This window comes from Phoxinus phoxinus (genome assembly GCF_949152265.1).
Source record: "Phoxinus phoxinus genome assembly, chromosome: 21".
NCBI lineage: Eukaryota > Metazoa > Chordata > Actinopteri > Cypriniformes > Leuciscidae > Phoxinus > Phoxinus phoxinus.
The window spans coordinates 26,541,266-26,564,790 of NC_136896.1; the positions used below are offsets into that span (position 1 = coordinate 26,541,266).

At 35.0% G+C, this 23,525-nt stretch overlaps 3 protein-coding genes across 5 annotated transcripts; 1 reads left to right on the forward strand and 2 right to left on the reverse strand.

Annotated features, from left to right (window-relative positions):
• Nucleotides 1-3,447, reverse strand: ptges3l (prostaglandin E synthase 3 like). Its single transcript, XM_079594476.1, has 7 exons — nt 3,072-3,447; nt 2,756-2,869; nt 1,923-1,989; nt 836-934; nt 655-744; nt 452-511; nt 1-356 (listed from the first exon to the last, which is right to left on the reverse strand). The coding sequence occupies exons 1-7, from the start codon at nt 3,098-3,100 to the stop codon at nt 348-350; spliced, it is 468 nt and encodes a 155-aa protein (XP_079450602.1). The 5' UTR covers nt 3,101-3,447; the 3' UTR covers nt 1-347.
• A 1,291-nt stretch (nt 3,448-4,738) lies between these two features.
• On the forward strand, nt 4,739-15,879 carry kat7b (K(lysine) acetyltransferase 7b). Its single transcript, XM_079594473.1, has 14 exons — nt 4,739-4,983; nt 5,375-5,522; nt 6,748-6,993; nt 7,181-7,263; nt 7,427-7,510; nt 7,811-7,909; nt 8,651-8,761; nt 9,573-9,764; nt 9,849-9,938; nt 11,204-11,344; nt 12,597-12,690; nt 12,930-13,076; nt 13,164-13,270; nt 14,559-15,879. Exons 1-14 carry the CDS (start codon nt 4,969-4,971, stop codon nt 14,658-14,660), a joined length of 1,659 nt encoding a protein of 552 aa, XP_079450599.1. The 5' UTR covers nt 4,739-4,968; the 3' UTR covers nt 14,661-15,879.
• LOC306989121 (uncharacterized protein) lies at nt 15,183-19,451 on the reverse strand (the record flags this gene model as incomplete). Of its 3 annotated transcripts, none has more annotated exons than XM_079594479.1 (6): nt 16,321-16,563; nt 16,021-16,105; nt 15,740-15,772; nt 15,580-15,630; nt 15,394-15,465; nt 15,183-15,305 (listed from the first exon to the last, which is right to left on the reverse strand). In XM_079594479.1, the coding sequence occupies exons 1-6, from the start codon at nt 16,432-16,434 to the stop codon at nt 15,265-15,267; spliced, it is 396 nt and encodes a 131-aa protein (XP_079450605.1). In that variant the 5' UTR covers nt 16,435-16,563. The 3 variants fall into 3 exon arrangements, with proteins under 3 accessions (XP_079450605.1, XP_079450604.1, XP_079450603.1); XM_079594478.1 differs by lacking the exon at nt 15,183-15,305 and adding an exon at nt 19,363-19,451 and having other exon boundaries at nt 15,320-15,465; nt 16,321-16,378; XM_079594477.1 differs by lacking the exon at nt 15,183-15,305 and having other exon boundaries at nt 15,320-15,465.
• Between the last annotated feature and the right edge of the window lie 4,074 nt (nt 19,452-23,525).

Below are 23,525 nucleotides of genomic sequence, written 5' to 3' on the forward strand. Positions count from 1 at the left end.
TACTAAAAGCATGAAGTCTTTAATGTAGAAAACATATATTACATTTTATAGCTTATGAATACACGTAATCTATTTCCTTATATAACAACACAAATAGAAAATAAATACACATCTAATTTTGTTTCACACAAAGCAACAATGATTTGTTTTGTAAGGAATTCAAGAAAATCAAAGGTAAACATGTCACAGTTATATATTACATAAGTCTAGTTCACAATGCCAATGCGAGAGTTTATGCACTGATCCAAAAAAAAAAATTTTTTATTTGGGCAATGTGAATTGGCTTTTACTGCGTTCATAACATTTTGAAAAACTGAACTAGATTAATCTTGACAATGCGTTTCCACTCAGTCACTCTGTGGAGAGAAAAAAAAAGTGTTGTGACGACCTCTAAACTGAAATGAAATGACTAAAGACTACATAACCATTTGATACAGTTTCTGGCACTTACAAGGTCGTCCAGATCATCCATGGCAGGTGGCTCTCCTTTGTTCTTCATGTCATTAAGCATCTGCATTACAAAAGAGTCATTACATTTCATAAAAAATTTAGGAATTTATAATGATCTCAACAAACTGCAACGTCGTGACAATAAGTGAAATGATAACAATTCATCCAGAAGGATAATTGCATTACCAAGGTTAAGAGACTTACATCTACATACTGCTCATATTCTGCCATGCCATCTTCCTCCTCATTTTCCCAGTCCCTCCAGTTATCAAAGTCTACTAACAGCCATGCTGGCTGAAAGGGCAAGGAGAGAAAACTCAGAGGAATGCAATAGATAGATGGATTAAATGACAGACAGACAGACAGAGATGATGGAGATGGATACCTTTGCTAGATCTTTCTGGAGTCGAGGCCATGCCACATGTTCCTTTACTTTCCTTATTAATACAGTAATTGTTCGGTCAAAGACCTTCTCCGTTGAATCCTAAAAGAGCATCATCCACAAAGTTGTTTGGGAAAGCTACAGAAAACTGGTTGTCATGGATGTAATTTAAAGCTGCAGTCCGTCGTTTTTCCTCTTTGTCGCCATCTCTGTTCGAAATCTGCAATTGCAGTTATTCGCGGAATTATTAACTGTGCGTGGGTAGTAAATCGGCATGAAACAGCGCGGATGAACACAATGTATTGAGGAGAACCTGTCGCTGCCGCGTCGCTGTGGATACTGTACTGTCATCAGCAATCTCAGAGTATACTTTTTGAAAGTGTCAACATTAGAATTTTCATCGAAAAATGTCACCTGAACAAGTAAGTAACATTCACTTTTGTTCTGACCAAATTCGGGGGGTGGGGGGAAGCATTGCAGTAGGCTATAGCATGCTGATTAAATCTAACGATTGCTTATATCACGTCAAAACGTGAAAAATATATTTTTTCTGAAGTCCGAAGTCTTTAGGTTTTACAACTGGTGAATCTCCAGTTGTCACTGGTGATTGTCGCTTTAAACTTTCGGGATCCGCCATACCAAGTGCTAAGCTAAATCTCCACCATCATCCACACACGCTATAATAGCCGACTAGCCGAGACTCCTCCTCTATGTGTACAGAAGTGACGTAATGACGCAAAGACATGCTCGAAATTCCCGCGGAAATCCACCAGTACCACTAGAATTAAAATCATTATTACAAGCTTACCGTTTTGAATCGAGGTAAGGCAAGCAGATCGTTTTGAACACTGTCTGGTTACGTTTTTTTTTCAAAAATGTATTTTTTTATATTTTTAAACCCAAAAAAGTGCCGGACTGCAGCTTTAAAATTTCATTTACATATTTCACTTATTTCATGCACTGAGGGTCAACAAAACCTTTACTTTAAATAAAACAGAATAATATGTTTAAATGTCCATGTATGCTATCCTGAATTACATATACTATAGCTTCAGGGTTTATGTCACAAAAAGGATGGTAAACTACTTACAGATTTAAATACGCGGTCATAAAATTCAATCTCATTGTAGATGTCGTTGTCTTCCACATCTTTACAGCTGAAAAGTAGTGAAATATTATTATTATTATTTTAGACATTTTCTTACTTTTAAATAGTGAAATACATTATGTACCTGAAAGTTTCAGGGCCCCAAAAAACATATATATATATATATCACTATATAGCTCAGATGTTGCTCTTTTTAAGCTCAGGAGACTTAATGGAGTTAAGTTCAGATGTTTCTCCTAAAATTATTTTGGATAAATGCTAAGTTTGTGTTTAGCAAGAGTAGAGCTATACAATTTGATCTTTTGATCTATAAAATTAAGTCATTTGATTTTGTTCCAATGTGATGAGTCATGTTTGCATCCATATTGAGCACAATTTGAGACATTGTTGAGATCTCCTCTGAACTCCAGAGGAGACGCATATGAGATTATAGTATATCTCAAGAGAAATTTTGTTGATAAGCAGGATACACATAAAAATAAAGGTTCTTAGCATTGAGGGTTCCAACCTTTAACATGCATGGACACTTTTCAATGCACAAAAGGTTCTTTACACTTCGGGGGGAAAGTTCTTTAGATTGTAAATTGCTCTTCACACTAAGAGAAAAAAATAAAACAGTTCTTTGCAGCACTTGTATGTAAGCCAAATTCAGAATTTGCTTTGTACTTAATCTCATTGCTGTGTCTGAGAATCATTTCAGTCCGAATTTCATAGGGTATTACTGAGAAAAACTGAGAAACTCAAAAACAATCATACAAATAAATAAATATTTGATATACCGGTAATAGATATTGGAAATAAGATAATTTTCTTACCTCATAATAATTTTTGTGTCCTGAATATCTACCAGAACATCTTTTGGGTTTTGAACCACAAAGTTGATAGTAATGTACTTTTTCCGGTCATACCACAGTGTTCTGGCTGGTTGACTATAAAGAAACGAAAAGAACCAATTTAAGCAAAGTATTTCTCATTTGGTTACTCTTTAAAAACAAATCTTTCTGATCTAACATGATGAAACCATTTTAAGTTCAGAGATCATTGTGACAATCACATGTACCCTTCGTAGAAGACATGAGCATGCGGTTTCTACCATTTCAAATAAACATCCGTGTTCAACTTCACACCTACCAGTTCTCTGGCCTCACAATCTTTGGCATCTTGATTCTCGTAGATTTGACGTAGTTTGTGTAAATGTTTTGACTGATTTTCCTTACACGTGTAGAAAAGACTTGACTGGAGAGAGTTCTGTGTGTGGCTTGCTGGCTGAGTGATTGACTCTATTTTTAGGATTGATGGTATCAGCTGCTGGGAGAGGAACATACCACTTCACCCCCACCCCCCTTTGCTCTTCCCATTTAAAGGAGGTGGTGGAACACTCGGGAAAATCACTGAAGCTTCTACCCTCACCCAGACATTAATATTCCCTTTACACAAGCCCTCCCCCGGGTGAGAATCTGCCAGAGCAACATGCAAACCTCAACCAATGTTTATTTGAGTCTGATGCAAACATCACAGTAGCTTAAGGGCTGTTTTCAACTAAAAACAGAAAACTTGCTGCCGTTCATGCAAGCGAAAAATGAAAATGAAAAACGTCTTTGTTTATAGTGCAGCATTGTCGCATAAACACCCTTAAAGAAAAATAAAGAGTTAAAACACAATTCAGCTCAATAAACTTTACACATATTTTGCCTATATCTGTTTTCTTTTATTCGTGATCAGAATCGTGCAGATATGAAGCAGAAAGAGATGAAAGGCAGAGGGTGTAAATGCCTTTGAGGAAAGAGAATCCAGAAGGAAAAAATGTATGTATAAAATCATTAATTTATTTGCATTTAGTTTTATTCTTGTCACAATCAATCAAGTGTTTTGTTTGTATGTTTGCTTGTTTTTCACATGGACTGGAGAGGATATGCAGGGCTCTTTTAAAATAAAATCAATTATACCCCATACATAAAATCATTCTCTCATTTTAGTGATCCCCTAGCTACTTTTTTTTGTTGTTGTTGTTATTTACGTTCTTAGGCTACTTGTCCGGTAGGGCAAGTAAAATTATTTTTCCACTTGTCCCATAGGCTACAAGCGTTAATGTCGAGCCCTGGGGATATGTAGCTTATTAAGAGATTCCTGTGTTTCCCCTCGAAATGCTAATGAATCCAGTCATAAATGTCATTGATAATGATCTCAAAGTGGGGGTCCTACAGCGCCATCTGTAGAGATTGTGTGCATTAAGTCAATATTTTGCAATGTTAAATGTAGGATATATAATTTTTAACTTAGGCTACATTTTTCAGTAGAGTGACGGTAGCTTAGCAAGTAGCCTAACTAAAAGTAGCGGCACTAAATATATATATATAAATATATAAATAAATAAATATATATATATATATATATATATATATATATATATATATATTTATTTATTATTTTGATTTTTTTTCAGCAGCATGTCAATAACTTATTATTTATTAACTTATTAAATATATTGACTTTACTAACTTAACTACATTCAAATAGTGAGACAGAGAAGCTGCTCTTTTCAAAACAGTGTTCCTGTACCAGAGCTATTTTATTTATTAAGGCTCGTAGTTGATCTGTGAAGGGATTCCTTGATTAATTTAAGAATGTTATGTTTTTGACATATTCCTAAATGTGAAAAATGGGATTTTACCTCAGTAGAATGAATCCAAAATTTAGATGAAATTTACCTAGAAGTCAAAGCTACAATAAAATACAGCTAATACAATAAAATATTTAACACCAATTTGTTAAAACATAAAAATAAAATAAAAAAAATTGACATTCCCCACATTGGTCGGCGCTTCAGCATCGCCATATTTTTAGTTTCTACGTCACTTCCGCTGTGATCCTGTGTGGCGCGAGTCGCGAGAGAGTGAACAATTGGCGAGAACAGAAACACACAAACTTATGAACACACTGCTGCTGTATTATATCAGATAGCACAGAAGAAATATACCCGTTTGACAAACCTGTAAAAAGGACAGAGTTTGGATTTATTAGACGCAACATGCCGCGGAGAAAGGTGAGAGAAGATGCGAGAATTGCCCAGTCGCCTCAGCGCGTGCTAAATGCTAGCTCAATGTTTATTTACATTCTCGGGCAAAAATAGTGTGTTTTCAATTACTTTATTGAAACTTTTTATCAACGCTATTAGCGGCTAACATTTTATCCCGTGAGAATTGAAAAATGCCGAAATGGTGTGTTTTAAACTGATAATGAAGCTAACTTAATTAGCAATTTCGCTTTGAAACACAACCCAGACTGTAACGTTACAATAGTAAAATATTTCCGTTTGACTTTTGTGCTATATGCATGTTGTGAGTGTGTTGTTGTTGGTATCTATATTTATTATTTTTATTCTGACCTGTTTACACGTGCATGTTGATATAACTGTGTTGACACCATGTTTGCAGAGAACAGCAGGCAGTAGTTCAGACGGGACTGCTGATTCTGATGACTCTGGAGATCATGAGAAGACCGACAGCTCTCACAGTGAAGCCAATCAGCGCAATAACACCCGTATGACCCGAGCATCACTGCGCCTGAGCCAGAGCTCTCAAGGTATAAACACACAGCTGGTGATACATTGGTTTCTTATACAGTGTGTGTCAGTTTATGGGCTATCAAATTTGAGTGTAAACTTAATAAGTGTGAGCCTTGCCATTCAAACCCTGGTACGCATCAAACAAGTGGACTCTGGTGTGGTTTGACTGAAATAAAAATGCAACATGGACCAAAGACATCTAAACAAACCAACAACAGGACGTGGTGTCTCAAGATGTGCCCCTAAAAAAGAAAGTACTCAAGGATACCTGTTTTTTCCTCATCATAGTTGCGAAGTTGCCGGTGTCGGAACTGCATCTTCTTGCTGCAGATCTTCATTTGTGTGTGACGGAGGAATTCCTGGTGCTGTTTTGACTCCTTTACACATTTTCTAAGATGGTTGTGAGTTCTCAGTTGGTAAAAAATACAGCCATATGTACACGCATACAACGAGCATTTAGTCCAGCACACAGTATCATTTTGGTTCTGTTGCAAAATATTTGTTTCTTGTTTTGTATCTTTAGGTTTGGTGTTAAAAATGACAGCGTGAATGTTAAGTGAACCTGGACTAAATGCATGATTTTCTTTTTTGGTCCGAAATCAAAAAAACCAAGAGAACCGAACTACAAGTGTGAACACCCTTTGAGTCACTTTGGATAAACATAATGTATGTGTTTGTTTAATAGATGCAATTACAAATGTATTGTTTAAAGTTACTTTAGAAAGTACTAGTGTTGTTTGGTGAATTTTTGCTGGGGAAATCCAGGCATTTCACTAGGAATCCACGTAATCGGAAATTTAGCATGACAGCAAAATATTTCCCAACACACATTTTGCATGTAGATTTGCTGCGTTGACCAACAGAAAACTGCTCGATTATTCTTCAATTAATCCGAAATCCTGTAATTTATTCCCAATAATAAATAAAAAATATAATTATAAACATCACAATATAAATTGCAGACAGTTTTTCAATTTTCTTTTGAATAAGAAAAATTAAATCAAATGATCAAAAAAGAGACCACTCAAATCACGATCATAGGTGAAAATACATTAAGAAAAACAAAGCACAAACTAAGTGTTAAATGGTATGACACTATATTCTTCAAGGACATTTTTCTTCTAAATATATTCAATTATAATTATTAAAAGTGACTGTTTTTATTATTCCCTGCTGCAAAGCTTTATGTATTATATTTTCACCTATACATATGTTTATAAGTTAATTGTGTTCCTGATCTAGATGCTCCTCCGGATGTGAAGCAAGCAGCAGAGAGAGACGAGTCTCCCCCCAGGACGCCCACAGGAAACGCACCCTCGTCCGAATCAGACATCGACATATCCAGCCCCAATGCATCCCACGATGAGAGCGTGACTAAAGACCAGAAAGACTCAGGCAGCGATCCCTCTCATCGCCCAAAACGCCGCCGCTTTCATGAGAGCTACAACTTCAATATGAAGTGCCCCACACCTGGGTGCAATTCTCTGGGTAATTGCTCTTCAAATTAATTTCCTTTTGCATTTGCTTAATAATCAAATTCAGTGCAAATGGTTTACAAGGGCTTAATTGAAAAAAAAAAAACAATGTTCGCCGTGTTTTAAAACATTTCACTGGATTGTTTATAGTTAAATTTAAAGCTAAAATCTGTATATTTTTCTGAATTTCTTTTATACAGGACATTTAACAGGGAAGCATGAGCGACATTTCTCCATATCAGGATGCCCTCTCTACCATAACTTGTCAGCAGATGAGTGCAAGGTGCGTTTAGCCCAAAGTATACTTTATTTGCTATTATTAAATTGTATCTTTTGGTTGACTGCTATATTGCAATGATTTTGCTATATTGCAATGCTTTATCCTTTTCTAAATTGTTTAGCAATTTTTCTGTTGTTTATCTTTGTGTGCTTTTCATCTCGATCAGGTGAAAGCCATCGAACGTGAGAAACAAGAGGAGGAGCGCAGTCAGGGGCAGAACGAGGAGAACAGACACGCTACTCGACATCAGGTTCTCACCAAACAGATGTTCGCTCAACACTAAACAAACATCACACCAGTGTGTTAATGCCTCTTAAGTGCATGCATGCTTTTGTACAAAAAAAGAGACACTTGCATGAAGTCCTCACGTCAGCAGCGTGTTGCCTTCCATTTTTAAGATGAGATGTGATTGTTTGCAAGCCATAAATTCTGTGGTTACCACAGTGAAGTTATGCCTGATGAGCTATGCATGAAGAGCTTTATCTGGATGAGACACAAAGTACCTTTTAATAAAAGTGGTATGTAATTAATTTGCATTGCTTTTCTACAGGCTCCAACTCCAAGGCAGGTTCGATATAAAGAGAAGGTCATGGAAATTAGGAAGAGGAGGGATTCTGGCCTGACAAAAGACCAAAAAGAAAAGTACATGGTAATAATGTTCTCTCAGCGTTTTTCTAAAATATCTGTATGTTAATGTGTTTGTGTAGTCATGTAAGCTAAAAAGCGCTGCAGTGATGACTTTTTTTTTTGTTAGCCCAGCCCGGAAGTTAAAATTAACCTGGTTCCTTTGGCAAAAAACTAATAGTTTTTCCATTGGCTTTTAGATAATTACAGGAATTAGCTCTGGGACCAACAATAGTTTGATTTTTACCCATTCTGTTTTCATGATCATTTTCAACAATGAATACAACTTTTTTGAATTTATATTGTGTATAATTTCAGGCATCAGGGAGTCGCTATCGATATGCAGTGTAATATCATCACCTTTGAATGCGCGCTTGCTTTTTTCTTTCGCTCTCAATTTCATGATCACAAGTAATCTGTACAGAGAGTGGCAGTACTGACTACACATTTTACAAGATAAGATGTTTTTCAATGATGTTAAGGATCTGTTGCACACATAATCTTGGGCATCATCCTGTCAGTCATCTCTTCTTACTCTGGTCATAGAGCAGAGCAGACGCTTTGTTTATAATTGTGTTGTCCAACTGAACTAAATGGTTTTTATATCTATAAAAATGCTAAATGACAGTGGGGGGTAGAGCCACAGTGGGCAAGTAATTGAATTGGTGTTCGGCCAAACACTGTCTGTAACACACTACTGCAATAAGCCTATGGGGTATAATTGTTTATGTGATTCAACTACATCTGTTCATATTTTATGTATCAGGAGCACAGACAGATACATGGCACCACTCGAGAACCACTGCTGGAGAACATCACCAGTGATTATGATCTGGAACTCTTCAGAAAAGCTCAGGCCCGCGCATCAGAGGATCTGGTATGATTACACATGCCTCGCAATTCACACTTGACACTGCAAACTCAACTCAACTGACAACGGGAACACAATTTACCCTTTGGCTTGCAACACCTCAAAAATTGTAAAGAAAAAGAAAATAATCATTTGAGATGTAATTTTCAAAGTATCTAATTCACTGACATTACAATGTGATTATGTAATATGTGACCCTGGATCACAAAACCAGTCACAAGTCACACGGTATATTTGTGGCAATAGCCAACAATACATTGTACGGGTCAAAATTATCGATTTTTCTTTTATGCCAAAAATCATTAGGATATTAAGTAAAGATCATGTTCCATGAAGATATTTTGTAAATTTCCTACCGCAAATATATAAAACATTTAATTTTATGAGTGAATGCAGCACAATCGCGAACATAAATGGACAACTTTCAAGATGATTTTCTCAATGTTTAGATTTTTTTGCACCCTCAGATTCCAGATTTTCAAATAGTTGTATCTCGGCCAAATATTGTCCTATCCTAACAAACCATACATCAATGGAAAGCTTATTTATTCAGGTTTCAGATGATGTATAAATCTATCAATTTCAAATAGACCCATCTGACTGGTTTTGTGGTCCAGGTTCACATATATAAAACACTTTTTGTTGAATTTAGCAAAAATAACTATATGATGGTATACTGTAACTGTGATATAAAATGACTCTCTAAATTTACTGTGATTTTTGGCTTTACTGCCAAAGTTATTCTTTACTTTAATTTACTTTAGCTGAATTGTCTGTATGTATATATTTGATATCTAATGTTTTTTGGTGTTTGCAGGAGAAACTGCGTCTGCAGGGTCAGATCACAGAGGGCAGTAACATGATCAAGACCATCTTGTTTGGCCGTTATGAGCTTGACACTTGGTACCACTCTCCCTACCCTGAGGAGTACGCTCGTCTGGGGCGTCTGTACGTCTGTGAGTTCTGCCTCAAGTACATGAAGAGCCAGACCATCCTGCGCAGACATATGGTATGAAATCTACCTTCCTACTTGTTAAATATATTTGGAAGGAAAGTTAAGTCTGACATTTTCATTCCTCTGTGGTATATGCAGGCCAAATGTGTGTGGAAACACCCTCCTGGTGATGAGGTCTATCGAAAAGGTGCCATCTCTGTGTTTGAGGTTGATGGGAAAAAGAACAAGGTGAGGAATTTGGTAATTAAGGCTGGGCAAAATGGCCAAAAAAAATGTATCACGATAAAATGTTCATATTAGTCGACATCGATAATTATCACGATAAATGTCATCTTTATTTCTTTCAATTTAAAGGTAGATTTTTGCTCCTAAGTGAAAGTTGTAGAAACCAGACCATTATTTGTGGTTTTAAACTACTCTTTATTGTCAGAAGATGACAGACATTTGCAAAACTGGTGAACATTTCACAAATCTAAGGTAGAACATTCAAATTTTTGAATTCTTTAAATTTTTCCAGTAATTTTTCCCTCACAAAATAAATGTTGTAATAGAAAAATGTTTTTCTTAGTCTCTGCATGTTCAAACAGCTTTTATATTAGGCTACATGTTTTGTCTCTTAGAAATGCACAGTTGACAGTAGCTTGAGTTGGGATGCAGATGTAAATTTGTTCATTAACAAAAACAGTAACATCTGTAAAAAATGTAACAACCTCATATTACCAAACCTATAATTTAAATAAAACTCTGAGTTTTATTAAAATTAACTGTCATCCAGTATCATGCATTTAGATCATGATAACCACAGTAACATTGAACTATATGGTTTCTATGGTATTTGTATAAAAAACAGTAGCTTAAATGCATTTAGTTAAATGCAAATACTAAAGCTAAATCACAGAAATACTGTTATCAACTCCTTTAATACATGTCTACATTAATAATATAACAAAATTCGATTTGTATATCACATTTCATGGTGCAGTTAGTATTAGTACAGTAAATCCATGGTAAATGATGGGAATTTGCAGATTGAAAAGCCTTTTGACTGTATCTTTGAGCACAATGTTTATCCTGTTTGTCAGCACTGTTTCATCTGGCTTTAAGCTAGTTTAAATCACAGAGACTTGTGTTCTGCGCTGAATTTAAGCTCTTCTGAGCGGGATCTCACAGCGCTGTTCTAGTGGCTACTCTAGTAAGCGCTGCACTGATAAATGGTCTGTGTGGCGCATTTCAAATGAGTTTTGGCGCATAAACATTATCGAATATTTATCGAACTCTTGATGTCGTTTTATCGAGAGAAATGATATTGCGATAATTATCTTTATCGCCCAGCCGTAATACGCTCAATGCTTGTTGTATGTATGCAAATGGGTTCTGGATGTGTTTGTTGCTTTGTGAAATAGACCATATCCCCTCTTATATGAAATTCTAGTCTGTTGATTAGTGTTGTTTGCTACGTATGAAACTGATATTTTCTATACCTGTCTTAACAGATCTATTGCCAGAACCTCTGTTTGCTGGCTAAGCTGTTCCTGGACCATAAAACACTGTACTATGATGTGGAGCCTTTCCTTTTTTATGTCATGACTGAAGCTGATAACACAGGCTGTCACCTCGTGGGATATTTCTCAAAGGTAATGTGGTGCTGGAGTCAGCGTATAGTGACTTGCATGATCTAAAATGCACAATAACATAATCGCTTATCAACACATTTGCATTTATGGCCAGTGTCCCACTAGCCAATATATATATTTTTTTTACTGATTTTCAGTCATGAGCCTCATTCACACAGACTGAAGTCTTTGCTGAGGTAAAGGTCCACTGCTCTTAGAACATCAGAATAGCTTGAAATGAGTTAAAGCCAGTTAAAGTGAGATGTACTCTTGTGGCGTTGGCCGCGACCAGTGATCTGCTTCACATTTAATAACTGACTAGTCAAGGGTTTAAAACCTCCAATCTGAGCTTTTCTGGCTTTTTCAGCTTTGAAAGTTTTACGGTTTTACCAGATTTCATAATATAAAAAGTGTGTTAATACATATGACAAATATCAAATCAGGTAACTGGATGAGGTAAAATAAACCCTGCGTACGAGTTGACATTCTCTTGCTTTGTGCTTGTGTGAAAGTGCAATAATTCTCAAAGTTCTCAAATGAGAACAATTGTGATTTATCTCAAATTATAATTTGAGCAAAATAATCATGAATATCTCTATTTAAAATTAGAAATTATAATTAAATTATAGGGCTAACCGATATTGATAATTATCGGTTAGCCCTATAATTTATATACACATAAATTAAAGCAGAGGCAAAAACAAGTTTACTAATGTCCTTTTTTCCTCAATGTAATGGTGGATGAACTTTCCACAACCATGAAGGGACAAACACACAGAACACGCATTCAAGTCTGAAGTCTGTAATCCCTCGTCCATTCTTAATCTGTTAGTTTTACAGATTTATGAATGGATTCAGCAAAAACTGTTGGTTGCTGTAACAAATTTGATTAAACTAAAGTGGTTAGTGGGATGCTGCATTAAACTAGGGAAGGAACAATTGATAACATTTCTCTGTTTTGATCTGTATGTTTTGTTCTAAATATGGGAGTAAGGATCAACTGGTTGAGAGTGCCAATCTACGGGGGTTAATTATTTGAAGTTTTATTTTTAAAGAAATACAAATCTGAACCAGGCTTAAGTGTTTTGTGGGGGTACTAACCTGAAGAGCACTTCACCCTAATTGTGTGCTGAAAGTCTCATAAATCAGCAGAACATGCAAATATAATGCTACGTTTATTGAAAAATGTTAGCCTCTAGTGTCTTTGAAGCCTTTTCCTGGATCGTAACATTGTCAGGAGAGTTTTCATAATTGCTTCTTTTTGTTTCCGTAGGAGAAGAACTCGTTCCTGAATTACAATGTGTCTTGTATCCTGACTATGCCACAGTACATGAGACAGGGCTATGGCAAGATGCTGATTGATTTTAGTGAGTACCTGTGATACATCCCTGTTTTTAGGGCTGGGCGAAATGGCCAAAAAATCCTGACTTTGTATTTTTGGGCTGAATGGTAACTGGTAGTGGTATATATATATATATATATATATATATATATATATATATATATATATATATATAGTGGTGTGTATATATATATATATATATATATATATAGGATGCTGTTATTCCTCATCACTGGTGCATCACATTGTTTGTCATGGCTCTAGGTTACCTGCTGTCGAAGGTTGAAGAGAAGGTTGGTTCTCCTGAGCGCCCTCTCTCGGATTTGGGCCTCATCAGTTATCGCAGTTATTGGAAGGAAGTTCTGCTGCGATACATGTGCAACTTTAAGGGCAAAGAGATCTCCATTAAGGGTAAGATAGGTCTTTAGGCATGTTCGCTATGACATCCCTGTAAAATCCATGCAGGTTTAGCATTGTTTCTTGTTCTCTCCTGTTCAGAGATCAGTCAAGAGACCGCAGTGAACCCTGTGGACATTGTCAGTACGCTGCAGTCACTTCAGATGCTCAAGTACTGGAAGGGGAAGCATTTGGTCTTGAAGCGACAGGTATCATTTTTTTCTTTTTCCTTTTTTTAAAAGCCCACATTTACTGCCTACATGCTTTTATAAGTTTGTTTATGATAGAGCTGCTATTTTCATAGAAGGTTGATGATGATTATTCTTTCAATTATTTCTATTCAATTTAAAAAAGTTGTATTTTTATTTGTTATATATAAATATATATTTTCAATTAAAAACAGCAAATTACACTGGTTTCTGTTCTTGCAGATATATCATTGCTCTAAAATACATTTTAATTACTTTTTTTTGTTCAACAAATAATTTATCGAAAGGAATATTTTAGCCTAAATTATTGTTCGCATGTAAGTAGAGATGAACCGCAATGAAAAGTTTCATATCACTATTAAAGTGACCAAAATTATCATGGTTATTAATATTATCACAGTATTGTTAAAATGTGCTGGAAAAGTTGTCGAAAACCAACAAATAATATTAGCTATGCACTTTTTTTTTAAATGCACTTTTTTTTAAATAATTAAGAACGATGGACAGATTTTTAATGTACTAAAAATGTTAGTTGGGTGACTTACAATTTAACATGTTATCTACTAATTTAACACGTACTAAATGTTCAAATAAAGTTTTGGCAGAATTTGGCAGCCCATTTCATCAGGCATTACACTATAAAATAGATAATATAAAAAACAGTCGGTTCCCCTTTCCTACATTCATTCATTCATTCATATGTTCTTCTCCGCGCTCTGCCTTCCGTCATGTTTTCACAAAAGGAAACCTACGCAGCATGAGACGGTTGCTCTACTTTTACTTAATGATTAACCGTATTCACTGAGTTTTTCAAATCGCCATAATCAAATACGGTTTTAATGACAATTAAAATATGAAATGGTGTTACTAACTGTCTGGAATTTTTATCGTGGTTTATAATTAAATCGGTAACCCTTTCATCCCTAATTGGAATTCAATGGCATTTCTCTTGCTTTTAGAACGAGCTTTTTTCCTAAATGGAAATGGTTGAGTGATTTTGAAAGGGTCATTTTACAGGAAGATTACTTACTGTATGTGCAGAGGGAAAACACCTCAAGCTCACAAAACCACACAATCTGTCAAAACACCTGGCAATGCAAGTTACTAAGTTAAAATCAGTCCAATGCAGATGTATCTTAACTTTTTATAACAATTAAATATATGGTTATAAGATTTGTTATAAGTAAATTATGTATCCACAGCTGCCTTTCCCCCCACAAGTTTAACAGATTTTTTTTTTTTATGTGACAAACACTGATTATTTGTTTGTTGTTTCTGAATGGCACAGGACCTGATTGACGAGTGGAAGGCCAAAGAGACCAAAAGAGGCAACAACAACAAGACCATTGATCCCAGCTCTCTGAAATGGACCCCTCCCAAAGGAACCTAATGGACTTACATGTTACATTTCATACTTAACTGCCGTTAAATATTTGTATGACTCCATCAGCAATGGCTTTTGCAATGGCTTCTGCTGTTATTGTCATTTTTGTCTCTTTTTATGTGCTCTTTGTAACTCTGGAATCTCTTACTTTTGTTTTATACAGTGCTATTTATTTTTTTGATGTCTCTGGCCAAAGTATTTTTTTTTGCCCCAACATATATTTTAAAATTAGAAGTATTTTGAGTTTTTTTAAAAGCAAAAAAAAGTTTATCATCAATAGAATGTAAAAAGAAAATGGGGCCTTACAAAAAAAAAAAAACTTTAGATTTACATTGATTACACATCCTTGATTTTCTTCAAACATTGTTTCTTAGTTTATTTGGGAAAATGTTTTCATGTAAATCAGAACCGGGGGAAAAAAGAACTGTCATTTTTGATAAATACTTTTATTATGTCACATTTGATATCCTAAGCAAGACATTTATCTGCTTAAAAATGCTCATAGATGATGTTCTCATTAAGTATAATGTTGGTGCCAGTGAAGAGTCAAGAATAGATGTATACCGATACACCGAGGCCAGTGAAGTCTGTAATACAGCGTTGGGAAATGTCAGTAGTACTGCAGTCTGTCCCATTCCTCTTGAAGATCTGCTGTGTGAAGAACATTATTTCAGATTTATAAACTGCTGGTTCTTTTTATCATTTTTGCATAAATGCAGTTCTGATAACAGTGTTGTACCGGTTTGTTTGTTCAAATCTGCAGATTTGTCCATTGCTGTGCTGGTCTCTGGGATTGTTCTTGTGACATCACCTACAGATTAATATAATCAATTTTACACCAGGTATAAACCTATGCAGCATAGCACCAACAGTACTAGAATAAACATTATATTGCTGGTGTAAGCAGAGCTATGTAAAGCCATACCTCCTAAAGATCTCTTGCCCATGAGTCCCACAAACATGTCCCCCTTATGCCCTTTGAGGAAACAATGCAAGTTTCTTTAAAAACAAGTTTAGACAATGGCCAAAATGAATCTTTTGAGATGTAAATATGCGATTTAGCAGTTTTATGTGCGTTTACTCACTTCTTCGTTCCATTTTCACAGGCTGGAGAACTCCTAGAACAAGAAGGGAAATAAGATTATGTAAATATAATTAGGTCAAAAATGCAATCTAATTTTTTGTCTGTTTTTATTTATTTATTTCATTATAAATTGTTACCAGCATAACTTGGGTAAAAAACGAATTTGACAAAGCCTAAAATACTGCATTCGAATGTTAAATATTCAAAACCTAATTTAAAAATGCTAAAATTTGAGTAAAACATTTAATCCCAGAGCCTACAAAAGCAAATCTGAAGTCTTACCGGAGCGTTTTCCCATTAACCCATAAAACGGATGAGATTTGGATCTCTTTAGTAGACTGGCTAGTGTCTCCACCACTGGTTCATCCTGTGTTAACAACCAAACCATTTCAATAGAGCATATGTGGAAGGAACATTGCATATCCGTTTAGTTTTAGATGAAAAATAAAACATTATTCTTCATTCTTTTTAGTACCAACATTTGTAATGGATAGAAATACAGATTCATTTATTCATCATAACTAATGATTACTTAAATGAACAATCTGCTTTAAATAAATGTATGCAGAAATCAGTACTCACCTCCCAGTTATCTGAAATCCAGTGGTCTCTGTTTAGAGTGAAAGACAATCCTTCAACACTGTAGGCAAGAGCAAGTATGGTGAGCATTAATGCTGAGAGTTTACAAATCTCCATAAGGACCAAAAATGTGGAATTATTATATATGCTTAAAAACACAAAAGAAAACTTTCTCAAATAATAGATTTGTTCCCCGTCGCTATAGTCTGTCCAGCTGGCAGGAGGGTCTGCTGAAATCTGAGGTCTTTTCTGTTAGTGGTGGCTGCATTTATATCCATACGCCTGCCAACCCCCTCCCAAATCACGTCACCACCATCTCTCTGCCATAATTCAATACCACTTTTAAAAAAATTATCAAAAATAAATACCACTTAACTTAAGTGATAAGTGACTCCATTTTTTGATCCAGGATTAATCGACGCATCACACGTCAATGAAAATGCAAAATAATTCATTAAAAATCAAACATTGTTTCATGTTATTTAATCCATTATTAGGTCCTTTTGTAGAGGTATCAAGGATATAAGATGTACAATATTGCATTACTCCCTTAAAATTTTATGTTTATGGAAAGTAATGAGTTGCGTTACTTTTCCATTACTTTTTCTCACCTGGGCTGGGCTTGTTTTTGTGTTTTAATAACAAAAATGTTTTGGCAAATGTAAAGGCCCTTTTGCGCCAGAAATGAATAAGCCTCAGGCTGAAGGAAATGCAAATTCACTCCTGTACAGTAGAGGGCACCACTCAAACAAACATTCCAGCTGGACAGCAGAAGAATAAAATGCAGGAAAAGCAATAAAAAACAAAAAAATAAACACAAATGTGATTTTTATTGGTTAATAAAGTGAGACTAAATACATAAAGTACATTTGTGTTATTTTACATTCAATTATTGCAGGTTTGTGTAATATTCTGACTTTGCATTTCATTGTTTTTATTCATTTTGAGGAATACTGAATCTGCTTTTGTGCAAGAGAGATGCCTGCTCACATTTAGCCTAGTCGATACAATAACCGTCATGTTTACACGGCGCACACGACTGCGCTTAGTCCCGATTTCTCAAAATGCGGACAGGAGAGCTGTCAGTCAATAAATGGGAAAACAAAGAAAGGGTTACTTATTTGAAAAGTAATCCAGATATTTTGTTGTAATTTTGAAAGTAATACGTTACTATACTATACTTACCCCCAACACTTAAGACTTCGTAATTAATAAGTGCACTGTGGGATAAACATACAAAGCAGTAATGCATTAATTTATCGGTACGGTCATATGTTTGAAAAGGCATTAGCCATTATTTGACCTCCTTTTTCTTTGTTTGTACAACATACATAAAGAGGAGCTTGTAATTATATTTCTGACATTTTGTTTTCTGAGCTAAACAAATTGACTAAGGTGCCTATTATACTGTAACAGGGCTTGGCAAACAATCCCTTCTGTTGCGCAAGTAGTGTTGACTAAATCACTAAGTACTTAATCGTTCAGTAAGCTCGTTTCACATATAAGATCCCTGTAAGCAAAAGCCCATTGCTTTCAAATGAGCCCGGGTTTACAAAATCTGTAAACTCAAATTGTTCAAGGAATTGTTTGAGGAACCACTGCTTACTGTAACTTGTTAGTAGTTGAAAAGTGATTTAAATGAAGTATTCTTCTGGAAAGTGATTCAAATGGTTTAAAGTGTCAGTATGCATCATCATTTGGCTTTGTTTAAATGATTCAGGTTCATGTGCACGTGGAATAATATCTTCTGGACAGTGTCTGTGATGAAACTCACTTTTTGATTGCAAACCACTATCATGGATTCATGCTGAGGGTTGACCTTTTCTCTTCACCCATTTCTTCATACGTATGTCTCTATACACTGAATATAATGGTATCAAAAAAAAAAAAAAGGATTTGATCAAGTCATGGCTGAACGGCATCCTTCCAGAACACATTGTTTCTTTGAAGCAATTTAAATGTACTTATTAAGTACTTCACAAGATTGATGCATTGTTTGTGTTCGTCTGACAATTAGATTTGAAAACTGTTTTTTAAATTCCAAATGACTAACATATCAAGCATCGCAAAAACACCTCTCACTGAAACCTAGATGACACACCGGATTTGTGCTCTTTGATCTCACCACAGGTGCTTAACAAAGCAAGAAACCAATTTTCGATAATTTCACCTGAACGCCACTCATGCGCTTCCAAGCCCACAGAGGTCTAACATTGAGTGCTGAATCAAAAAGAATCAGAGGCTCTTCATTTGCATATGAAAACTGCTTCATTCAATGGGGTCCGACAATGCTGACACCATATTACCATGTTATACTCAACTGTTTGCCATATCAGGCAGAGTTATAGGACGGAATAAACCATCGAAACGGTCACCATTACGACATGCTCACTCAAAAGAATTAGCCTAGGCCTAATTTTAAGATTAAGGATTTGAACCGCATATAAAACTGCCATCCATTGCATGTTTTAACATAAACTAATGTTAGTTTAGTAAGTTGATCAACTTGATAATGAAATGGGTAAGATTTCTGTAATAGTGCCATGTTTTAAATACACAATAACCAGGTTTATGTTTATCATCAGTATCAATCCAGTTGATTTCAATATACATTTTGACTAATTGCATATTGCTTGTTCCACAGCAAGCCATATTTCTACCATGTTAATACTTTTTAACGGAATCATTTTAATTGATTTCACAAAGATTTAAGCAGATTCTAAGCAATTTTGAATAAACGCCTTTTGTAAATAAATAAATAAATGAATGAATTGCATGGTATTTTCGAGTGCAGAAATCTTACCAGTTTCATTTATGTAGTCTATGACTAACAAATATATACATCACATTAAAGGTTATTTGTAGAATTTAGAAACCTTGTTATTAGCGACACCGGTGGCCGACAAGTGAACTGCTCGCACTCGTGCACGCCGCCTACACTGAACGTCAACGTGCTTCAATGCCCCGCCCCGATGTATTCACAGCAGTGGCAGTTTCTTTTTCGTTCTTTGCTTAGAAGTAAAAAATACTTTGAAAATAGCCTACCTTTGATTTTGCTGTGATATAGGCCTACTTTCAACGAACATCCCGATGCCGACGCTGCAGAGGGTGACGTTTTGATGAGTGCTGTGGCTTTCCTCTCAATAACAAAATAAACACACAACAAATCTGCAGCAGCAAAAAAGCAGCAGTTAAGAAAGCATCTGATCATAGCGACCTGGATATGTTTGCACCACCGCTGCAATTCACCGGCTTCTATCAACAGATGAGGTAAATTACACTGTTTGATTACAAAGTAGCCTAGGCCTAGATATTTGAGAATATATAGACTAGATAGATTATATATGTGAGAGTTTGAATTAATCCCTTTTATTTACATGCAAATTGACATTACTTTCGCTGAAAGCCTTTCAGCATCCTGAATATTTTATAAGCGTCCATTTCATGTGTCATAGAACAAGAAGCTCTCAGGAGCGCGCCTCAACTTTTGATTTTCCCTCCAAAACCGTCCCGAATCCTTCACATAAACATCAGTCTACAGGCTTTAGTTTACAGGCTCCATTCGAAAATTGCATAGTGGAGCGCGGGGCTAGTTGTAACACACTTGTTTTAAATACTTCCACACATGCCAGCATGACGAAACGTGGTGTATTAGTAGTTGCCATATCAACACTATAGAGAAGAAATTGCGCCAAAATTCAGACATCTTTGTAAGATATCACTCAACATTTATTTAACCATAGCAAAAGTAGGCTACATTTCTTACTTCAGTTAATTTTTCATCTCTAATTTTTGTGTTTATTTAAAATAAGACAAATCTAATATTATTTTAATCTCAAATATGTTATTTAACAGTTGAGATGGTCATTTAATTCTTCGCTAACCAGTTGAAGACACTAGCAGGGTTTAAATCCCAGTTGTGCAGCTGGGGAATGTTGTAACACTGCGTTACAATGTGCCCCTATTAGAAATATGCTATTATATTCTATACTTTTATGAATTCTATTGAGAAAGCATGAGAAACATGTAAAGACTGAGACTAAATCAAAGTTCAGAAATTATTAATTATTATTTTGTTTTGAACTATGCTGTATAGCTGTGTTTTCCGGTGTTTTTTGCCAAACTCAAATTATTATTATTTTTTAATTATTAAAAAATGCCATTATTTTATATGGAAATTTTAATAATTGTATTTTATTGAGAAAATATTTTGGTTTGACTTGTATATTTCTTTGATTAGATCAGAGAGCATTTTAAGCTGTCATATGGTGATGTTACAATGTGCCCCTCACATGTTACAATGTACCCCACCTATGGGCCATGTTGTCACATTTCACTTCCATTCTTTCGGGGTAAATCAAGAAAAAAGTATACACTGTATTAATAAAACAAAACCACATAATTGTACTAGACATGTGGGAAATGAATGTGGGGTAAAATAAATACTCTAAACCCTAAGTAGATTTACACAAACTGAGAAAGTCAAAAAGCATTACGTTGTGCGTACAATTTTCCCATGAGGCCACTGGAGAGGATTTGTGAATGGGAGTTACTGGACCGTTTTTTTACATTTCCTTGTTTCTCAGAAGCGGAAGTCGTCAGTTGGGTAAACTTCTAGCGGTGAATGAGACTAAATATATTTTTTGGTGTTCCCATTTGCTCAAACATGACGAATGTAGCACGTCCAGATTACATTCATACTACATAGAACATACTTTTTAGCAGTCATGAAATAATTACTTATTCAAAATAAGTATTTACTCAAGAGAGTATGCGATTTCGGACACAGATATCCGACAACGTAGGGAGTCGGATAAGGTCTCGTTTTTAAGTTTCGCACATTGGCAATAAAATGTGATTAATACTTGCATAGCCCCTTTAAGTTTACTATTTTGTGTTAAAAAATGTGTGTAATTAAATGGATGGATACTTTATATGCACTTCAAATACTGTATAAATCATACATTAGCATTCAATTTTTTTGAGTGCATTAACCTGTACATTTATAATTGTATAATACTGTTAAATGCTTTATGCTGTAGTAATCCAATACGTTTTGAGGTCAGCTTTTCTGCTCTCTTGATGAGTTGTGTGCTCTTGGTGGGAAATCGTGACTGGGAATATGTCTTGATTGCATCTACTTTGACCCCATGACATTTCCTGGAGGTCTTTCAATTTCTTTTGTACATCATCTGATTGGCGATATTGTTGCTTTTAATAGATGTGAGGAGACATTCTTTGCCTTTGTAGCTGTAGTTCAACTTGTCCTGTAATTTCCAAGTCTTTCCCCCCCCAAATCAGGCAGTTGTATCTGAGTGCATTGCAGGTCTAGGTTTGCATTGATAGGAGTGGAACAGTGTGTGCTGGAACAGGTTTTTATCAACCTTTAAAATGGATCATGTTCAATTTCTATGAGATTGAAAGTTGTCCAAAACTTTAAGAATGTACCAGCACAGTTCAATCAGAATATCTTCTGTTAACTCAATCATTTGAGTGTCGACTTGCAAACGTAATTCAAATTTCTTTGAAATATGACGTTTGATCATTACCGTTCATGGGGTTTTCAGGGAAATAATCAGCTAAACAATCCAATAGGAAAATAAAATCACAAATGAAAAAGATAAAAACTATTTTATCATATTTGATAAATCATATCTGATTGATTAGTTTATTTTAGCAAGTAAAAAGTCTTTTATTATAATTGTAAAAATGTCCACCTTCATTTCGTGGTACACGACACGTGTCTTTTTGCTGTGGATTTTTTACTGATTTCTATAAAGTAAATGTTAGAGTATACATTTTATACTGATAGTATTTCAAGGTGAACACTTATTGGACTGGGTTTACTTGATTACCCATACATCCTTTTTTCTTTTTTGTAAAATCATGTTAAAATGTGAGTATCAGATATGATGCATCAGGCTTTTGAGGAAGGTTTTTTTTTTTTTTTTTCATCTCTGTCATCATTGAATTGCATTGCATTATAAGTTTTGCCTCCATAATTAAAATGACAGAGCTGCCTTTAATCATAAAACTAAGCATTTAAATAACATCTTACTAAGACATTATTGGGAGGGAGACAGAGTGCATTTTATAAAAATAGCCTGCTATACTGTTAAGAAGATCTCATTGATTTATATTACAAGATATCATAATTTCATCTTACTTTTTGGCCATATAAATGTCAGCAAACAACATCAATGTTTATATATATTTTTATCTTCAAGTATACGCTCCATATGTTCTCCTATGTCATATTATTATACACCATACAAGTCTGAAGAATCAAATATGATACACATAGGATAGGCTGTATGTGATGGCATATTAAAAAAGAAAAAGGAAAAAAAAGAGGATGGACGTGTTAGACATGTTTACAGGCTGTGTCTATGCAGAATAAAGACAGCGACTCTGTGGGCAGGCTCTCGGCTCTCCAAACGTCTCCTTTCTTGTTAAAGGACTCGGTGTTAAATCATTGTTCTTTAATCCTGTGATGACAGATTCACCGTCAGATTGGCTAAATGCCAGTCTGCGTATGTGTGTGAGATCATTGAGAACACTCCATTTAATGTCCTTTTAAATTTCAAGTCCTATTACTTTAATTGTAGCAAATTAAGTCTGCGATCACAGGCCTAGATGTTGTTGTTTTACTAGCTATTGGAGTGTTGCAGAACATAAATCAGAATGGATGATCTTTTTGATCAATTTGACAGGCTCATAAAGATGATCACTTATATACCATAAATCCAATTCAATCCATATAAACAGTTTATGTTTTAAATCACAGTCATTAGAATGACAAGGACTAATCATTCTGAATTACAAAATGATGTATCAATAGAATACATAAAGGGAAGCCGCTATTTACATAGTGCTACTAATCGAAAATTAATTTGAATAAATATTTTTTTGTATTAATTTCAATTATATTAATTAATTTTTTTATTTTTTATTAGCGTTATTACCCACTTAGAACCTTTGATAAACATTTTCTATAGTTTAGTTTGTGAAAAACAGTATATTTAACAGAAACAAACAAACAAAAACACATGTAATGTAAACAAACACAATTCACACAATATTTAGAACAGACCTGATGAACAGTAAACACATGATTTGCATATACTTTCCATTAGATCTACTAAACTGGTTGGTAAATCGCTTTTTGTTTTGCTGTTAGAATGACGAGTACTTCAGCTTGGGTGTGT

Bases quoted from the DNA above. Each gene is read 5' to 3' on its own strand.
- kat7b (XM_079594473.1), top strand. The intron at 9,765-9,848 runs GTATGAAATCTA...TGGTATATGCAG, and splicing joins CCATCCTGCGCAGACATATG to GCCAAATGTGTGTGGAAACA. The intron at 12,691-12,929 runs GTGAGTACCTGT...TCATGGCTCTAG, and splicing joins CAAGATGCTGATTGATTTTA to GTTACCTGCTGTCGAAGGTT.
- ptges3l (XM_079594476.1), bottom strand. From the start codon at position 3,100: ATGCCAAAGATTGTGAGGCCAGAGAACTG. The intron at 2,870-3,071 runs GTAGGTGTGAAG...GTTTCTTTATAG, and splicing joins ATTGTGAGGCCAGAGAACTG to TCAACCAGCCAGAACACTGT. The intron at 745-835 runs GTATCCATCTCC...TTGCCCTTTCAG, and splicing joins TCCAGAAAGATCTAGCAAAG to CCAGCATGGCTGTTAGTAGA.